At 40.4% G+C, this 19544-nt stretch overlaps 1 protein-coding gene across 1 annotated transcript; it reads left to right on the top strand.

Annotated features, from left to right (window-relative positions):
- The first annotated feature begins 3857 nt into the window (after positions 1 to 3857).
- On the top strand, positions 3858 to 9699 carry PPDPFL (pancreatic progenitor cell differentiation and proliferation factor like). Its single transcript, XM_073583786.1, has 5 exons — positions 3858 to 4060; positions 4359 to 4471; positions 4577 to 4657; positions 5529 to 5628; positions 7339 to 9699. Exons 2-5 carry the CDS (start codon positions 4417 to 4419, stop codon positions 7349 to 7351), a joined length of 249 nt encoding a protein of 82 aa, XP_073439887.1. The 5' UTR covers positions 3858 to 4060; positions 4359 to 4416; the 3' UTR covers positions 7352 to 9699.
- The last annotated feature ends 9845 nt before the right edge of the window (positions 9700 to 19544 follow it).

Here is a 19544-nt window from a genome sequence, read left to right as displayed (position 1 = left end):
CATTCTCCTCCCTGGCTCCTCTCTACTAAGGCTGGGTTCACATTGCGTTAGGGGCTATGCGCTGACATGATCCGTTACATAGCGGCACTAACACTATGTAATGGATGCGTTAACGCACCCATTGCCCGCAATGACAGTAGCACATCCTAACGCATGCCAAAATCGGCATGCGTTAGCGATGATGGTTACTTCATGACGCACCCTTGAACACGGTCTGCAGCGTTTTTGAGTGCGTCGGGACTAGCGCACAGCAAACAGACACATTCGCTGTGCATAGACCTGTTTGGGCTAACGCATGGTAGCGCATGGTAACGAGCTGCTACCATGCGTTAGCGCATACCGTTAGCGCTAGGTCACAAATGATAACAAAAATTACATCTGCGTTAGAGCATCCATTTAATAGATCTGTTAAACGGATGCCCCTAACGCAATATGAACCTAGCCTAACACCGCTCGCTATCCAATACACTGGAAAGATAAGCGGAGTGAGCAAAGACTAGCCAGTGAGCAGAAAGCACTGTGTGCTTGTGTGGCTCAAGAAATATCAGGAACCATGCGCTCACATGCTGGCTGTTCAGAAGGGACTAACCAGGAACAGATTAAGAGTAGTAAGGGCCTCGAGAAGTTTAAAGGGCTTGGGCCCACCAACACCCGATGTATTACATGACATATCACATGTCACGAGAGATCCTGTCATAGGTCAAATGAGTGATACACATCTGCAGATGCAAAATGACAGAGACGGGACGGCACTATATATAACAAAAGGGAATGCTAGGTCATATCAGAAAAAAGTGCTTTTTTTGTGCATTTTTAATAGCCTGTTTAAACAGACTGCAGTCATTTACTGCAGCTTGTCGGTCTGTGTAAGCATACCCCTATACAGAGTAAATATTTACATCAGTGTACTTACCGCTGACATCTTGTCTGATTACAGACTTTTTCTTCTTTATCTTATCAAACACTCATGTTGATGGCTTAACGCCGGGATTCGGTCACTGCAGAGTTTGACGCATTGATCACCACACCCCTGAAAATAAAAAATATAAAGGTCACATATATGTACACATTTGTTTCCTGAATAAGAGATCCCCTAGATTAATGAAAAAAGCAGAGAAAACTGTACTTCGCAATTACTTGTATAAAAATATCCTAATGTTATTCCATGCTGATTATAAAATCAGTATATTGTATTAATGCGTATACTCCACAGAAAACATCTGACGCATTTCTGGCAGGTAGCCTTCATTAGTCATAGTGACAGGCTCTTGTATGAATAAGAAATCCCGCACACTGAATACAGACATGGATCACACTATTAATGCATTAATATTAATTAATGTATTAATGATATTAATATATGATTAGCAACCCACCATTCCTGTACTAATTAATAATATTAAAATATAATTAGCAACCCACCATTCCAAATGATAATTTATCACTGTGCCCCTATTAACTATAATTAACCACTTTTCCCAGCCCAAAAAATACGTAAATTAGCCACTGTAATCTTTCCCCCAATTTATTACCATTCTCCCATGTCCGCAACGCCCCATTACTGCGCAATTCCTGCTGCCCCAATTCATTATAATTACATTCCTCTCCAATTAATTATATTTATATACCCCCACACACCCCCCAATCCATTATATCATGTCCCCACACTCCACCCTCAATTCTTTAGACTTTCCACTCAGTTCTCACAGAGAATGCGACAGGAGATCCTATTTAGATTCTCTGCCAAACTCCATTGCTGGAAGCAAAGCTTCAGAAAGGCTCAATACCAGGGGATTAGTGCTGCCAATGATGATGCACAAAATATTATAGTCGGGGTGATCTGGGCTACCTCCCAATGCCCAGAGCTCCAGGGGAAGCCATGGTCAGATTGCCCTGATTAGATTTTGCTTACCACCAATCGGAGGCACTAATCCTCATTATAATCTGTCTAGGATGGGGGATGATTCATGGTTATAGTAGGCTACGCTGCTGGAATAAAATTATCTTGATGTAGTGAAGTTAAAGGTTGTTATTGCCACAACGTGTATCGATGCCTAATCAGTGTATTTCAAGTGTAAAAACTGACATACAAATGAAAAGCCAATGGTGCTAAGTGCAAAGACAGGGTACACAGCAGCAAGTATTATGACAAAACCACCAACATTGTCCAGTGAAAAACACAAAATCTACTATAGAAAACTCTCGCTAATAAATGTACCCAAGGTTTTTAAAAAACAATGACCCTTAGAAAACTAATCAGTTGTCACAATCAGGTGCAGAGACTAAACAAAGAGGGATTTACCTTTGTATGGTGCCAAATTGCATGGAGAGGCTGTAATCCCAAGGAGAGTTGCTCAAAAGGAGAATGAATGAATGTCCTTTCAGTTTGCGGTGAATAGCCCAAAGTATTCTAGTTTTCGAAAGTGAAGATGAACAGGGACGCAGTAAAGGACGCCGTCTCAGCCGGTAACGGGCATCCAGCTAAATTATCCAAGCGGCCGCCTGTGTGAGAGGCAGACGCCGCGTGAAGAGACAAGCCTGCAAGGTGCAGAAGCACTGCAGGACCTTGCGTGATGTCACCGTTACATGATAAGTCACTTGACAGGCTATAAAGTGCTAAGGAGCATACAAGGGGCCAAGTTACTTTCAGCTTTCCTACGCATTTCGGAATTCTCGGATTCCTTCCTACGCGAAATGCATAGGAAAGCTGAAAGTAACTTGACCCCTTGTACGCTCCTTAGCGCTTCATAACCTGTCACATGAGTCATCACGTGACGGTGACATCACGCAAGGTCCTGCAGTGCTTCTGCACCTTGTAGGCTTGTCTCTTCATGCGGCGTCTGCCTCTCACACAGGCGGCCGCTGGGATAATTTAGCTGGACGCCCGTTACCGGCCGGGACGGTGTCCTTTACTGCGTCCCTGTTCATCTTCACTTTGGAACACTAGAATACTTTTGGTTATTCACCGCAAACTGAAAGGACATTCATTTATTATCCTTTTGAGCAACTCTCCTTGGGATTACAGCCTCTCCATGCAATTTGGCACAATGTAAAGGTAAATCCCTCTTTGTTTAGTCTATGCACCTGATTGTGACAACTGATTAGTTTTCTAAGGTTCATTGTTTTTTAAAATCCTTGGGTACATTTATTAGCCCAAGTTTTCTATAGTAAAAACTGACATACATCTGTTCTAGGAAGTGAGCACAATCAACCAGAAGCGGAGGAAGCCCCAAACATGCATAATGAGGGATTGTAATGGTGCATTGAGCTCTTGGTCATGCCAAGGGTGCACCAAAACCCCCATTTTTGCACACAAATTAAAAATTATTTTTTCAGGAACTGTATTAGAAACGGGTACAGTGCCAGTATGATCATTATAAAGGCTAAGTTCCCTATATCATAGTAAAACTTATTTAAAATCAATTTTGAAGGTGACAGAATCATTTAAAACAATCAAATAAAAATCCATCCAATCTTGAGAGAACACAGAGGATTTTTAAAAAGAAGTAGCAAAGTTCTCATTAAAACTTGGAAATTTTAGCCATTAGTGATGATGAAGGAGGGTCATCAGAGCAAAAACAATGAAGATTTTGGGGGAAGGAGAAGTCAACTACACAGCAGCAGGTTTCAAGGGATTTTGTTTTGCGGCTGGATTTCAAAATTAGGAATTAAATAGAAACATATTCTCCAGCCATAACCTTGTAGTAGTCCGCTATATGTCACTTCTGTGGATATGTCTCATTCTGTTCTCATTCTTTATTACACAAGTCAGTGCTGAATAACAGATTTTGCACGCAGTCGTCTGAAAACCCTCCCACAATTTGGCAATGTTTCTACGAGTTCAGATTTCATTGCACTCCCTGCTGCGGGGCTCTTTATATAAACCTTCCCCTAGAAAGCAGAGAGCAGCAAGCTCTGAGCTTCCGAATCCAAGGACAAGTACGTGCAACAGGCAGAACATTTTACAAAAAGCGTGCTGATCTCTGAATGCTAAACAGACGTTTATCTCATATGGAATATCAATCACATTTATAACTCAGCAGAGGAAACTTCTCAGAAGGTAACAAAGGGGCTCATAAATGTGTGTGTTGTTTAAAAGTTGCCTGCATTTTTATACAATTCCCGATCGCTTTGTTCCTCTAATACGTGCATCTTCATTACGTTCATTTCTAGATATTTAAGTTTTAATGCTGAAAATTTCTCAAACGGCCCAGAACCATCTGTGCGCTGCGCAGCTCGCGCGGGTCCAGCTTTGTCACTTTTCTTTTGGTGTTTGATGTTTTTAAAATGCAGTCTGTTCTGACTTGCGCTGTTTTGTAATTAAATATAATTGTTTTTGTTCTTGTTTTGTCTCTCAGGTACAGTTTAGCTGCATTTTGTACTGTTCTTGATACTACTGTTGTCTGAATTGGGACTATGGCATCTGTTCCATCAGCTGGTTGCCTCTTAGCAAAAAATCAGTTCTACAGAGGTAAGCATCTAAATAATAGATGTCTTTCTGAAGTTTCTCCAAAGAAATCGAAAACTTCTACTACATTGAGTACAAAAATTGGGCAATAATATTTTCTTCCTTCAGTGCGGCTGAACTCAGAGTCAAGTGTGTCCACCAGTAGTTCAGACTCAGGACTTCCTGTGGATCTCGAGAAACCTCAGCAAGGTATTTACTTGCTATTCATCAGTTTATTATATTACGTACCATCTTCTAATTGAAAAATATATGACCAATATCTAAGGGGTTTTGTGTTCAAGTAAATCAAGACCAAAGAACATATGCTGATACACACATACCCAAACCACAAGAACAACATGATATGTACATCCGTTCCTATTCCAGTAATATGGACATGCATGTGCCTATGAATATACACATACAAGAAGAGTTAATCTTGGTGATTGTGAGTCACTTTTATGTAAATTATAGCTTTAGTACTTTCATCAAAGATGGAATTGACAGCAACATTGAAACTAACAATACTTTAATAAGAAGATAAATTATGCAATGTACTATATGATGCACTACTGTAATAAATTGTAATTCCTCAAATTAAGAGATTCTAGTTGAGTATTTATTAGAACCTTTTTTAGATATAACTAGATTTGTTTTAACCATTGAAAAGCCACTATAGATATCAATCCAAAGCATAAAGATCTGGCTGGCTAGATTTTTCACTAGTGAACCCAATGTAACTTTCTATATTCTGTGTAAATGAGAAGTTCAATGTACAGTAGTCAGTATGCAGTTAGCTCCTGCACTCCCTCTAGTGGTGGCTGCAAACAGCTAGAATGTTAAGTTAAATTCTATATGAATGTATAACAAAAATAAGCTGAAAGTTACCATATAAAGATGTATTAGGAACCTAATTAGCACAAAAGGCTGTCTCCTCCTCCCTCGCCCCCAAAATATGATTTTAAAGAATGGAGATGTATTTTGTATATAATATTTTTCTTAATTGGACAGTTTATTGCCTACATAAATGCATGTTTCTCTTAGAGAAGACTTTTAACAATCAGTTGCAATTATTTTATAGGTTTGCCTGAAATGGTTGAAAAATGCTGGTGGTTGAAACACTTTTTTCACTGTGAGCAAGTTACCATTTCTTCAGCGCAAATAAACATGAGCACTAAAAGGTGAGGCAATAGTAGCTGTTACTGTAAAAATGTATACACAAAAAATGTTTTATGTGCATAGTAAACCCTACCTGATCTTACTAACATTTTGTATAATTCTTTAGGTCTAATGTTTTCATAAGGTCTTAGACTAGTTCCATGCAGAATACTATAACTGTTGAATTCAAGTGACGAGACTAGAGTAGGAACACCACCAATATAATATTCTTGTCTCATTCTAAGGATAGGCCAACAAATTTTAAGGGTTGGATAAATCCTTTAAAGGGGTTATCAAAGACTATTTAATTTTTTTACTACGTCCCTAAGAACTAACAAGCAGGTAGTGGGAAACTACCTACCTATTGTGCTGGGCACCAATCTCTGCCGACTGTCAATCATCATGACATCGGCAGTTACGCCCTCCTCAACAGACCAGCCCGGAAGAAGAGCTGCTCTGTTGATGTGAGTCAGCTGAATCGCCAACAGGAGTGGTTGGTGACCACTGTAAGGGGGCGCCGGGTAGAACAGGCAAGTTGTTGTTGGCAACAACATGCAAGTTAGTTATTAGGCCCATAGTAAAAAGAAATTGTCCTGGACAATCCCTTTAAAGGGCTTGTCTCATCTTAATAAATTAGGAAAATTGCAAACTGCTTGTAATCAGCAACTTAACATTTTACTTGTTATGAAAATTCCTTTCTATTTTCAAGAACAGAGACTTTTTTATTTAATTTTGTTCTGGTCATTTCCTAGTATAGACTGCAGTAGTGGCTGATTTCTTAAACAAGGAGTAGAGCACTTACAAGCTCCTTGTTAGAGCTTACAAGTGTTGTTTTGAATCTGGATGGACAGACAAACTTCAGTGCCATTGTTCTCTTATGATCCTGCACAGGAAAAAGTCCAAATTATTAAAAGGAATCTGTCAGCAAGTTTTTGCTAATCTGAAGACAGCAGGAGATAGAGGCTAAGACACAGAATTCAGGGATGTGTCACTTGTCAAAGTGCATGCTGTTGTTTACTAACTGTGAAAGATTTAGCATTAAGAGATTATCATTGCCGGACTAGACCGGCATCTAAGGACCTTACTGTCTATGGATTTGTACACTGAGAGCCTGATTGTGGGCGGGGTTAGCTTTGTCAGCTCTGCTTCATTCTAAATCTGAAAGCTCTAATTGTGTTAGAAATGCTGCACCCAGTAATCTAAGTGATACATCGTTGGATTTAGTGTCTCTTTTACTACATCATGCTGCACTTAGACGAGGTAGCAAAAACCTGCCGACAGATTCCTTTTAATTGCTCAGGAACCCAGAGAAGTTAAAAGCAGCCCTTTAACAACAAACTAAAAGTTTGCTAACTTTTTATCTGAAATATCTAAAAGAACAGAGCTATTAAATTCTGAGATACTACCTTACAAAAAATATATGGTTTTCTAATGTTTACCTTGAGATTGACTTTAATGTGTTTGTAATCTAAAGCAACACTGCTGTAAATTCTGCCTACAGAGTCCTTTTCGCCCAAAGCAAAACCTTTTTATGTGCTGTACCACAGTGGTGCAATTCACATGAACCAGACATTGTCATAAAAAGGATTGTTTTCTACCTGCTAAATAATATACTTCCCACCTAAGATGCTTCTCTGAAAAAAAAAGTTTACAGTGAAAGCGCAATAAACGGTGTATAATCATTAGATCACATAGTAACTGAGGTGTATCATCTTCTTTTCTGTTTTTAATAGGCACCACAGCTGAATGTAACTGTCTACAATCATTTTGCTTGCTTCAGTGGATGACAGTAAAGAAATGCTACAAGCCATATTGTCTGGAGACAATCAACTGCGCGTCCGAAGAAGATAATTAATTACAGTATATTAGTTCCTACCCGAACATGTAAACCTGATTATTTCAATCACGGCGTCTAATCAGACTATTTTATTATCAGACTGAACCTTGTATCAGAAATGCATCATAACTAGATATAGGACTGTCAGAATCCTCGGAATAGATGAACACAATTCTTTTATGTCTGTTTAGAAGCCAAAAGAAGAACAGGGGCAAATGATTTTTATAGTCAATGAAGGTACTTACTTTATTCTATTGACGTTGTAAGACCTTGGTTTGGCAAGCTCTAAGATGCCTGTGCCAATGTTAGAAGAGATGAATGTATTCAGAGAGACAAATTGCAGAGTATTTTTGAACAGCTTACGATTTCTCCATTCTTGGCATATATGCCTTTTCTTTTTTTTGTCTCGCTTTTATTAGCACACTTAGCCATATCAATGGATTCACGTTATCGTACTCATAAGGAAAATTTGTATTCTGTAAAATTGATGCTGAGCGAATTAAGATTTTTGAAATACTTAAAGGGAATTTTTTCACCCAATCTTAGCGCTATAAGCTGTAATAATGTAGATAAGTCTCCGATGAAACCTGAAAGATAAGAAAACACGTTAGATTACACTCACCGGGGGGTGGAGTTGGAGGCGGTGGGTGTTGCGGTCTGGTCTGGCACCTCTCATCTTCATACGATCCTGTGCTCCTCCTTGCTTTGCCCTTGGCTCATGCAGAGTAAAGTACTGCAGTGCGCAGGTGTCGGGAAGGGTCAGAGAGGTCCGGCGCCTGCGCACTGCAGTACTCTGCTCTGCCCTCAACAGGGCAGATAAAGTACGCATGCGCAGGAGACGAGGGAGAACCAAGGAGGAGGACATCATCGTATGAAGATGAGAGGCGCCGGACGGGATGGCGACACCCATCGAACCAGACCAAAGAATAATCTAACTCTTTTTTCTCATCTTTCAGGGTACATAAGGGGCTTATTCACACATAGCGACTTACCAGCGATCCCGACAATGATATCAACGTGTCAGGATCGCTGGTAAGTCGCTATGTGATCGCTGGTGAGCTATCAAACAGACAGCTTCACCAGTGATTAGCACAGCGACGCTGCGCGTGCGGCATTGCTGTGTTCGTTAGCGCTGATGCCATATTCATGTCAAAAATAGAATTAAAATAAAAAATATTGTTATTCTCACCTTCCGATGTCCCGCGCAGCATTCCCGCCTCTCTCTACGCTCCGGTCCCAGTAATCTTTTGTGAGAATTACCGCGATGACGTCCGTTCTGGCGGGGTCGCGAAGTTTCGCGGTCATTCTTGCAAAGGATTACTGGGACGTGGAGAGGCTGGAAGACTGCGCGGGATGCCAGAAGGTGAGAATAACAATATTTTTTATTTTTTTATTATTTTACAGCTGATCGCTTGTCTCCTGCCTGTCACACGCAGCGATGTGTGCTGGCCAGCGGGAGATCAGCGACGAAAAAAATGTCCAGAGGTTTCTTGCAGCGATCGGCGATACCGGCAGGGGAGCCGGTCGCTGATCACTGTCACACACAGCGATCTCGCTGGTGAGATCGCTGTTGTGTCGCAAAAGTTTTGACTCAGCTGTGATCTCACTAGCGAGATTGCTATGTGTGACGGGGCCCTAAGTCTTTTTGCTAAGTTTTGGAGCAGAAATAACCTTGGATTTTCCTATGAAAATCTAATCCTAAAACTAAGGGCAACACTAAAAGATATACATATTTACAATCACATCTGTTAATAATAATAAAAAAAATTGGAGAGGAGAATATTTCTGCTTCCATTAAAGGTATAAATTTTGCATAACACATTTTCATTCTTTAGATTGTTATCTATTCATTAGAAGACATTAGAAGTTACAGAGAAACAATTTTGAAGACAGCTGTCCTAATAATGAAAAAAAAAATCTCCATCTGTCATACACCTTGTTAAAGATAAAAAGAGCTCTACATTGCCAGTCTGAGCTTCTTGAGAGTAATCAGATCAGGATCTATCAAAGTCTTGTGACGTGATATATTCTTTCATGTTCTTAAAGTTTGACACAATTTTGGATTTGTCTGTGACGTAGTAAATTTCTTGCAAAATGTTTACTTGGATTTAAGTCTTTCACTGCCATAATATATCCATATTTTCATGGATGCTTTCTGTATTGTTATGTGTATTTTATACTGCATTTTTGTACATAATTACATATATATATGATTTATATGTATGATATATGATAAAAGATTTCTAATATACAAGAATATTTTCATATTTCATTTTGTGTTGACATTTCTGTAAAACTAAGCACTCGTAGTAAAACTGTTTCCAAACAATAAAAGTTAACATAATCCATGTACATTATAAGAGCAGCTGGGCCCATTTGGTTTTGCAAACACAAGTTTCGTGTGCATCTATATGCCAGATAACCGCCCCCTCCATGTATTGGTAGGATGTGATCAGGTTATTTTGTTGGTATTTTTTGCACCTGTGTTGCCATCCTAATTATATGGGTCCACTGCACCCTGATAGTGCACTGTCTGGAGGCCTGTACGGGTAAACCTTGTTGTTCCCTTGCTGTGTATCATTATTGGAAAATTTTTTTGCTCTTTCTGTGCTTTGCTGTATTAGTATATATTAGTGTTAGGTACCCGTAAACGTGGAGATCTTTGACGCAGGTTACGGGCTCACGTATTTTGGCCAAAATATCAGCTAATACTCCACATTTTTTTAAATGTGTTTTTCTTTGCACTCTTTTTCAGGGTGCAGCTGGGCCCATTTGGTTTTGCAAACACAAGTTTCGTGTGCATCTATATGCCAGATAACCGCCCCCTCCATGTATTGGTAGGATGTGAGCAGGATATTTTGTTGGTATTTTTTGCACCTGTGTTGCCATCCTAATTATATGTGTCCACTGCACCCTGATAGTGCACTGTCTGGAGGCCTGTACAGGTAAACCTTGTTGTTCCCTTGCTGTGTATCATTATTGGAAAATTTTTTTGCTCTTTCTGTGCTTTGCTGTATCACCTTATGTTTCCAAAAATTCGCACACTTAGCTTTACCAAGCATGTATGTGTTCCAAATGTAGAGTGACCACAGGTTGTGGCTTATCGCCTGTGAACTCACAAGACAGCAGGTCTTATGACCCAAACTAACAGCCTTAAAGCCTTATATGAAAATGTTAGTTCTGGTCACGAGGTCTTTGGGTGCAAGGAAACTTGCTGCCACAATAAAGATGAGAAAATAAAAATGCTATATAGCTGTGTGAGCTAGCCCATTGTGTTTCCACATTTTCTTCCTCCTCTTGTGCTCTGTTGGTGTGCAACTCAGTTCATTAACCTCTTTACCCTCAAGGGAGGTTTGCATGTTAATGACCAGGCCAATTTTTACAATTCTGACTACTGTCCCTTTATGAGGTAATAACTCTGGAACGCTTCCATGGATCCCAGTGATTCTGACACTCTTTTCTTGTGACATATTGCACTTCATGATAGTGTTAAAATTTCTTTGATATGACTTGTGTTTATTTGTGAAAAAAATGGAAATTTGGTGAAAAATTTGAAAATTTCACAATTTTCCAAATTTGAATTTTCATGCCCTTAAATCACAGAGAGATATGTCACGCAAAATACTTAATAAGTAACATTTCCCACATGTCTACTTTACATCAGCACAATTTTGGAACCAAATTTTTTTGTTAGAAAGTTATAAGGGTTAAAAGTTGACCAGCGACTTCTCATTTTTACAACACCATTTTTTTTAGAGACCACATCACATTTGAAGTCACTTTGAGGAGTCTATATAACAGAAAAGACCCAAAAGTGACACCATTCCATAAACTGAACCCCTCAAGGTGCTCAAAACCTCATTCAAGAATTTTATTAACCCTTCAGATGCTTCACGGGAATTTTTGGAATGTTTAAAAAAAAATGAACATTTAACTTTTTTCACAAAAAATATACTTCAGATACAATTTGTTTTATTTTACCAAGGGTAACAAGAGAAATTGGACCCCAGAAGTTGTTGTACAATTTGTCCTGAGTACGCTGATACCCCACATATGCAGGTAAACCACTGTTTGGGCACATGGCAGAGCTCGGAAGGGAAAGAGCACCGTTTGACTTTTCAAAGCAAAATTGGCTGGAATTGAGATCAGATGCCATGTCGCATTTGGAGAGCCCCTGATGTGCCTAAACAGTGGAAACCCCCCTAATTCTAACTCCAAACCTAACCCTACCACACATCTAACCCTAATCCCCACCCTAACCCTAATCCTAATTGTAACCGTAATCCTAACTTTAGCCCCAACCCTAACCCTAACTTTAGCCCCAACTAGGGATGAGCGAGTATACTCGTTAGGATTCGGTACTCGGCGAGTAATGCTGTACTCACGGTACTCGAATCCTAGTGAATAAATTTCACTACTTGCCTTGCAATATTCGGATCTCCCGCCTGGCATGTGTCAGCCAATCACAGTAAAGCCACCACCATCTTTGTTGTGGCATTACTGTGATTGGCTGGCCGCACAACCTTATTTGTGTGTACGGTGGTCTGTGCGGGCTCTGCCGAACTGATCGGGGGTTTGTGCGGGCTCTGCCGGGCTGATGGGGGTCTGTGCCGCAAAGACCCCCAATCAGCCCTGCAGAGCCCGCACTGACCCCCGATCAGCCCGGCAGAGCCCGCACAGACCCCCGATCATCCCTGCAGAGCCTGCACACACACAGCCCCACAGACCCCTGCACACAATTTTGCGCCCGCACACATAGTCTCCGCCCATTACTTGCATTTCCCATAGACATACATTGGACTCGCTACTCATTACGAGTACCCGAGTATTAGGAGCTACTCGTAACGAGTACAGCGAGTCTGAGTATTTCACTACTCGTTCATCCCTAGCCCCAACCCTAAGCCTAACTATATCCCCAACCCTAACCCTAACTTTAACCCTAGCCCTAACCCTAGCCCTAACCCTAACCCTAGCCCTAAGCCCTAAATATATTTTTTTATTTTATTAGTTTTCCCTAACTAAGCCAGTGATAAAAGGGGGTTTGATTTACTATTTATAGCGGGTTTTTATGTTTGGCAGCTGTCACACATTAAAAGACGTTTTTTATTGCAAAAATAGTTTTTGCATCACCACATTTTGATAGCTATAGTTTTTCCATATTTTAGCCCACAGAGTCATGTGAGGTCTAGTGTTTTGCGAGACGAGTTAACTTTTTTATTGGTACCATTTTTGGGCACATAACATTTTTTGATCGCTTTTTATTCCGATTTTTGGGAGGCAGAATGAATAAAAAACAGAATTTCATTTCTTTTGGGGTGCCTTTATACCATTCCGCGTGTGGTAAAATTGATAAAGCAGTTTTCTTCTTCCAGTGAGTATGATGACAGCGCTACCTCATTTATATCTTTTTTTATGTTTTGGCGCTTTTATACAGTAAAAAATATTTTATAGAAAAAATAATTATTTTTGCATCCCTTTATTCTAAGTGCTGTAACTTTTTTATTTTTCTGGTGATGGAGCTGTATGACAACTTGTTTTTTGCGGGACAAGATTATGTTTTCAGCGGTACCACATTTTTATATCCGTCTTTTTGATCGCGTGTTATTCCACTTTTTGTTTGGTGGTATGATGATGAAGCATTTTTTTTGCCTTGTTTTTTTTTAATGGTGTCTGTACACTAAAGGGGTTAACTAGTGGGACAGTTTTATAAGTGGGGTTGTTACGGATGCGGCGATACTAAATATAGGTACTTTTATTGTTTAGATTTTTTTATTTAACTATTTATTTATTGATGGAATAAATATACTGATTTTTTTATTATTATTTTTATTATTTTTTTAAAATAGTTTTACAATTTTTTTTTAACATTTTTTTATTTAATTCTTACCTTTACACTGTGTCCCACTATGGGACACTCATTTTGTGCAATCTGATCGCTTCTATAGCATGCAGATCTGCATGCTATAGAAGCTGTGAGCGCTGCAGCTTCTACAGTATATCACTAACCATGCACTGCACATGACACGAAGTCTCTCAGCTCTGGAGACCCGGATGTCATCCCGCCAGAATGCTGAGCAGGTGCTGATCACGGCAGCAGTGAGGAGAGCAATAGGACGCAGCGTGCAGAGACAGGGCGGCTGCGTGAGAGACTCACTCATATCGGCAGGAGCGCAGGGTAATGCACGTCTGGCAGAGCATCATAGCACGGGTGTTCAGGTGTAGCCTGGCACACAGAGAAGCGCACGCCAAGCAGAGCTTTGCAGGGCAGCCATTAAAGTGACGACAGCTGTTCAGAGAGACACGAGCCATGCGGAATCTTGTGGAGAGCTTTACCCTTTGGCTCCGCAGCTAAATGGACTAGGGGCTGAGTGGGCAGAACCGGAGACCGCCCGCTACCGCCAGAAGCAGGACTGTGTGTTTGGCGGGAATGCCTGAAGACACTATACCAATCTCCGCTGGCATTCTATTACCCACTGGACCTTCAGGGAGTGATGAACTGCGGAGCCATGATAAGGGAATCTGTTAACAAACGACTGTATAGTTAAACAACCGTTATATAGTTCAGTTTAGCATCCATTTTCCCCTGTTATCTCCCTGCAAGTTCACTGCTGTTGAACAATTACATATAGTTAAACCCTACTCTGCAGCATTTGTGTTACTGCATCCTAGCACTGGCTTATTACATGACCATGCAGGAACATGGTTGAATAAACCACGGCTGCTTGCAGAGGAAGAAGCAAAACTCTATACACACATTACAGCATGGGATCACTGATGATTTTTTCTTTGAGATAAAATATTGTTGAAGAATAGGCAGTGAAATGTTCTACAACAGAATCTGCTGTGGTCTGATGCTGTCCTGTCTTTATACTTTATTTTGCTTTTTCCCCTGCACCTAATTTATTATGATATTATGAATCTTACCCCACTTAATGAATTGGGTGCATCTTAGAAATAAAGTGCTCCTCCACCCACCTTCACCAGAAATGCTACTCCTTTCTGGGACTGAAGTGTCATTTCTAGCGTAGTAATAATAATAATATTAATAATAATAACAATTTTATTTATATAGTGCCAACAAATTCCTCAGCACTTTCCAATCATGTGTGGAAATGTACAGACATTAAAAATAATACAACTAAACACATAGTTCAACAGATACCAAGAGGAATGAGGGCCCCACACGCAAGTTTACAATCTAAAAGGAAATGTAGGGGGGGACACAATAGGTTGAAAGTGCTTGTCATGTGTGGTCCAGCCATCATTATAATAAAGTAGAGCTCCCTAAAAGAAGCTTGAGTTAGATCGCAGCATTTAGGGGGTTGAAGTGCCGGGAGCAGTGCGGCAATTGCTGGAGCACAACCCCTCTGTGAACAGCATGATTTACATGTACGGCAAATGTCGGGAAGGGGGTAAATCTAAGGTCTACACTTTTATTTTGTACACTTCAGTTAATTTATTAGGGGAAAAGATAAAATTATTTGGAAATCAACGCACAAGCTTTGAGTAATTATCTGAAACTTAACCCCTGGTTCACATATTGGATAGTAATGATAGACTATAATATTTCAGATTAATCATAATCATTCTGTCTCCATAGTATTAAAACATAACAAGATATAGAGATCAACTACATTATGAGGCTCAAAGACTGTCCTTTTCTTATAATTATGTATTATAAATATGTTGATGTGATTTACAATGGGCATCTAGAAACATAAGAAGCAAGCATGTGTATGTAGCTTTTATGCAATGTATATCTAAATAACCATAATAAGATGTAAAGGGGTTGTACCACACTTATACGCTAACCCACATTGCTGTGGTCTGGAATCCCTATTAAACCAAAAAATGATGGCTTTGAAGAGTTCCATGTGATTAGAGTGGGGGTCGATCATGCACACCTCCGCGCCTTTCATTCTTAATGGGAGTATCTAAGACAAAATGAATGCTGTGCTTGGCTAACTCCTATATCGAGATTGAATGAAGCAGGGGTGTGCACGATCAATCACCACTGCATTCCTATGTGATTAATCAAAGGCTTGGGGGTCAGTATATGTGTTTGGACCCCCTCAGAGATCAAGAAGTTATCTCCTTCCCTAATCCATGAATAAAATATAACTTTCCAACTTGTTTCAACCTATTTAAAGAGAATCTGTCATAAGGGGTATGCCTATTAAACTAAAGATATGCCCATAATGGCGCTGGTATTCTGACTATATGCATTCATTCAGTGAAGAAATCCAGACATTCAGTGAAGAAATTTGTGGCATGGATGTTTTAAAATCATCATTTGAAGTTTTGCTTCTTGTGCATTGGGGATGGACTGTGGGGTAGGACTGTGGGTAGGGTCTTCAGCTGTGCCATGGCGCCTCCACTGCCTCTGGTATTTTTATCTATATGTAGTAATCAGAAAAAACATTACTAATGCATGTTATATGTCATATGGTAAGTGTGTTCTTTATCCCTAAAATGATTGCATTTGTGACACCGGTTTCCCGTCTTGCCTTGGGAGGAGGTAAATTATTTAATATTATGCTGCCCTCTCCTGCTTTGTTTTGATATTACAACTTGAAGTTCTATGCTGCCCTCTTCTGCCTTAGTTTGGTATTGCAACTTGTTTTTCTGATTTGAAAATAAGTGGCAGTTGGAGGTGTGAGGGAGACTAAAAAGGTCACGTTGTGCGGTTTTGGTGGTGAGAGGAAGTAGGAAATTGGGGCTCCTCGTCTAGGACAAGCGGGTGGTACAAATATCACCCTTTTCGGAGTGCCTCACGTTTACAACAACAGAGTGCTGGGACAAGAGAAGGAACTGCACAACTGTGCAGCAGATTTTCCGGATACTCCGATCCGATTAAGGTCAGCTAATCCTCCCCCTTCACGCAGTATAGTTAGTCAAATGAAAAGTTACTGCAATCCTCCCAAGGCCGGGAACGGGAAAAGGCTTTGACTGACACAATGTGTAAGGAAAATTGTATCTGCTATCCATGACTGTTATATGGAAAGACATAAGAATTGTTACAAGTGGTCAGTAAAATTCATCTTTCAAGTTTGCACGGGACCCCTGGTGTATGCTTCTTTCATCCGCGGCCTCATATCTTGCAGGCATCAACATAACTCTCAGACTCATATACAGTATCCATCAACTCCCCCTTTATTAATTGCCACCTAACCTAGGGATTGTTAGAGCCATCGGAGTCACCGTGACTGAACCACCCTCCGAGGTACTAGGCCCTGCATCCCACAAGGTGGTGCGACAATTCCTTATTAAAATTTCACTACTGCACAGGCTTAGCCACAAGCAGCACTTGCGCAGATTGTTCTTACTGTGGACTACAGTATAATAGTCCTGATAGTGGCGCATGCGCAAATTGACCTCCGGCAGTCTTCAGTAAAATTGTGCTGGTGTTGGCACAAGTGCATATTGAGATCTTGGTTTGTCATTGAGCCAAGATAGTAAGCTGAGCACGAACCGGCACCATTTTCCTGAAAACTGCAAGGAGATCAATCTGCATAAGCACCACTCACAGCTCGGATGGTGCAGGCAAAACATTTAAATCAGAAAGATGGTAAAGACACCAGAGGCAGCGGAGTGTCAGAGCCAAAGATCCTACCCACAGTCTTGCAAAACAGTCCCACCCAAACTTCTAATGATGATTTTAAAACAACTAGGCCCCGGATTTCTTCACTGAATGTATGTAATAAATCAGTACAACAGCATCATTATGGGCACACCTTTATTTTAAAATGCATACTGTAACTCTGATGATAGGTTCTCTTTAAATATGTGCAGCTTCCACATCTACAGTCATGGCCAAAAGTATTGACACCCCTGAAATTCTGTCAGATAATATTCAGTTTCTTCCTGAAAATGATTGCAAACACAAATTCTTTGGTATTATTATCTTCATTTAATTTGTCTTAAATGAAAAAACACAAAAGAGAATGAAGCAAAAAGCAAAACATTGATCATTTCACACAAAACTCCAAAAATGGACCGTACAAAAGTATTGGCACCCTCAGCCTAATACTTGGTTGCACAACCTTTAGCCAAAATAACTGTGACCAACCGCTTCCGGTAACCATCAATGAGTTTCTTACAATGCTCTGCTGGAATTTTAGACCATTCTTCTTTGGCAAACTACTCCAGGTCCCTGATATTTGAAGGGTGCCTTCTCCAAAGTGCCATTTTTAGATCTCTCCACAGGTGTTCTATGGGATTCAGGTCTGGACTCATTGCTGGCCACCTTAGAAGTCTCCAGTGCTTTCTCTGAAACCATTTTCTAGTGCTTTTTGAAGTGTGTTTTGGGTTATTGTCCTGCTGGAAGACCCATGACCTCTGAGGTAGACCCAGCTTTCTCACACTGGGCCCTAAATTATGCTGCAAAATTTGTTGGTAGTCTTCTGACTTCATAATGCCATGCACACGGTCAAGCAGTCCAGTGCCAGAGGCAGCAAAGCAGCCCCAAAACATCAGGGAACCTCCGCCATGTTTGACTGTAGGGACCGTGTACTTTTCTTTGAATGCCTCTTTTTTCTCCTGTAAACTCTATGTTGATGCTTTTGCCCTAAAAGCTCTACTTTTGTCTCATCTGACCAAAGAACATTCTTCCAAAATGTTTTAGGCTTTTTCAGGTAAGTTTTGGCAAACTCCAGCCTAGCTTTTTTATGTCTCGGGGTAAGAAGTGGAGTCTTCCTTGGTCTCCTACCATACAGTCCATTTTCATTCAGATGCCGACGGATAGTACGGGTTGACACCGTTGTACCCTCGGACTGCAGGGCAGCTTGAACTTGTTTGGATGTTAGTGGAGGTTCTTTATCCAACATCCGCACAATCTTGCGTTGAAATCTCTTGTCAATTTTTCTTTTCCGTCCACATCTAGGGAGGTTAGCCACAGTGCCATGGGCTTTAAACTTCTTGATGACACTGCGCACGGTAGACACAGGAACATTCAGGTCTTTGGAGATGGACTTGTAGCCTTGAGATTGCTCATGCTTCCTCACAATTTGGTTTCTCAAGTCCTCAGACAGTTCTTTGGTCTTCTTTCTTTTCTCCATGCTCAATGTGGTACACACAAGGACACAGGACAGAGGTTGAGTCAACTTTAATCCATGTCAACTGGCTGCAAGTGTGATTTAGTTATTGCCAACACCTGTTAGGTGCCACAGGTAAGTTACAGGTGCTGTTAATTACACAAATTAGAGAAGCATCACATGATTTTTCGCACAGTGCCAATACTTTTGTCCACCCTCTTTTTTATGTTTGGTGTGGAATTATATCCAATTTGGCTTTAGGACAATTCTTTTTGTGTTTTTTCATTTAAGACAAATTAAATGAAGATAATAATTCCAAAGAATTTGTGTTTGCAATCATTTTCAGGAAGAAACTGAGTATTATCTGACAGAATTGCAGGGGTGTCAATACTTTTGGCCATGACTGTAGATTCACAGATAGATAAGTGTCATCTATAAGTCTATTACAAGTCATTTCTTGGAACTGGGTAGAGTGATGTCAGGTCTTTGAGTGGTTACTATACCATGTCAATGCAAAATTCACAAGACTCTTGATCACATTAGTTGCTTGAATATTTCTTTGACAGCTTGTTTTGCCACTTTAAGGATGAATGGTAGTTGGTACTAGATGTTTCCTATTACAGGTGAGGAGCTGGAGGTGTAACTGAAAACGTTTGAGGAAGAAAGCCAATGCGGGTTAAGGTAACTGGAAGAACAGACATGTAAAGCAACAACATTAGTGATGAGCAAACCTGTGGATGTTCGTGTTCGCCAGGTTCGGCCGAATAAGAGTTAAAAGTTTGGCTCAGGTCCAAACCTGACCTCGAACCTAAACCCAAAAGAAGTCAATGGGTACCCAATCTTTGGTGCTTTAAAATGGCTGCAAAATGCTAATAGCAAGGGTTTGGGGACTGCAAAAGGAAGCTACTTTTCCAGCGGGCCATCCCTGCCTTGCACAAATAAAATCAGATTTGCATTGAGCAACGCAACGAGTGTACAGGTCCACGTGTTATATCTCTCTGATTGACCACTTCATAAATGTTGTGGTGGTTGGACCTGAGGCAAAAAGAGTTTTGGTGCATGTCCTACC

This window comes from Dendrobates tinctorius, unplaced genomic scaffold (assembly GCF_039654945.1).
Source record: "Dendrobates tinctorius isolate UK_male_01 unplaced genomic scaffold, ASM3965494v1 ptg000081l, whole genome shotgun sequence".
In the NCBI taxonomy this organism is placed as follows: Eukaryota; Metazoa; Chordata; class Amphibia; order Anura; family Dendrobatidae; genus Dendrobates; species Dendrobates tinctorius.
Note: the sequence above shows the minus strand (reverse complement) of the source record. Positions and strands in the feature narration are given on the sequence as shown.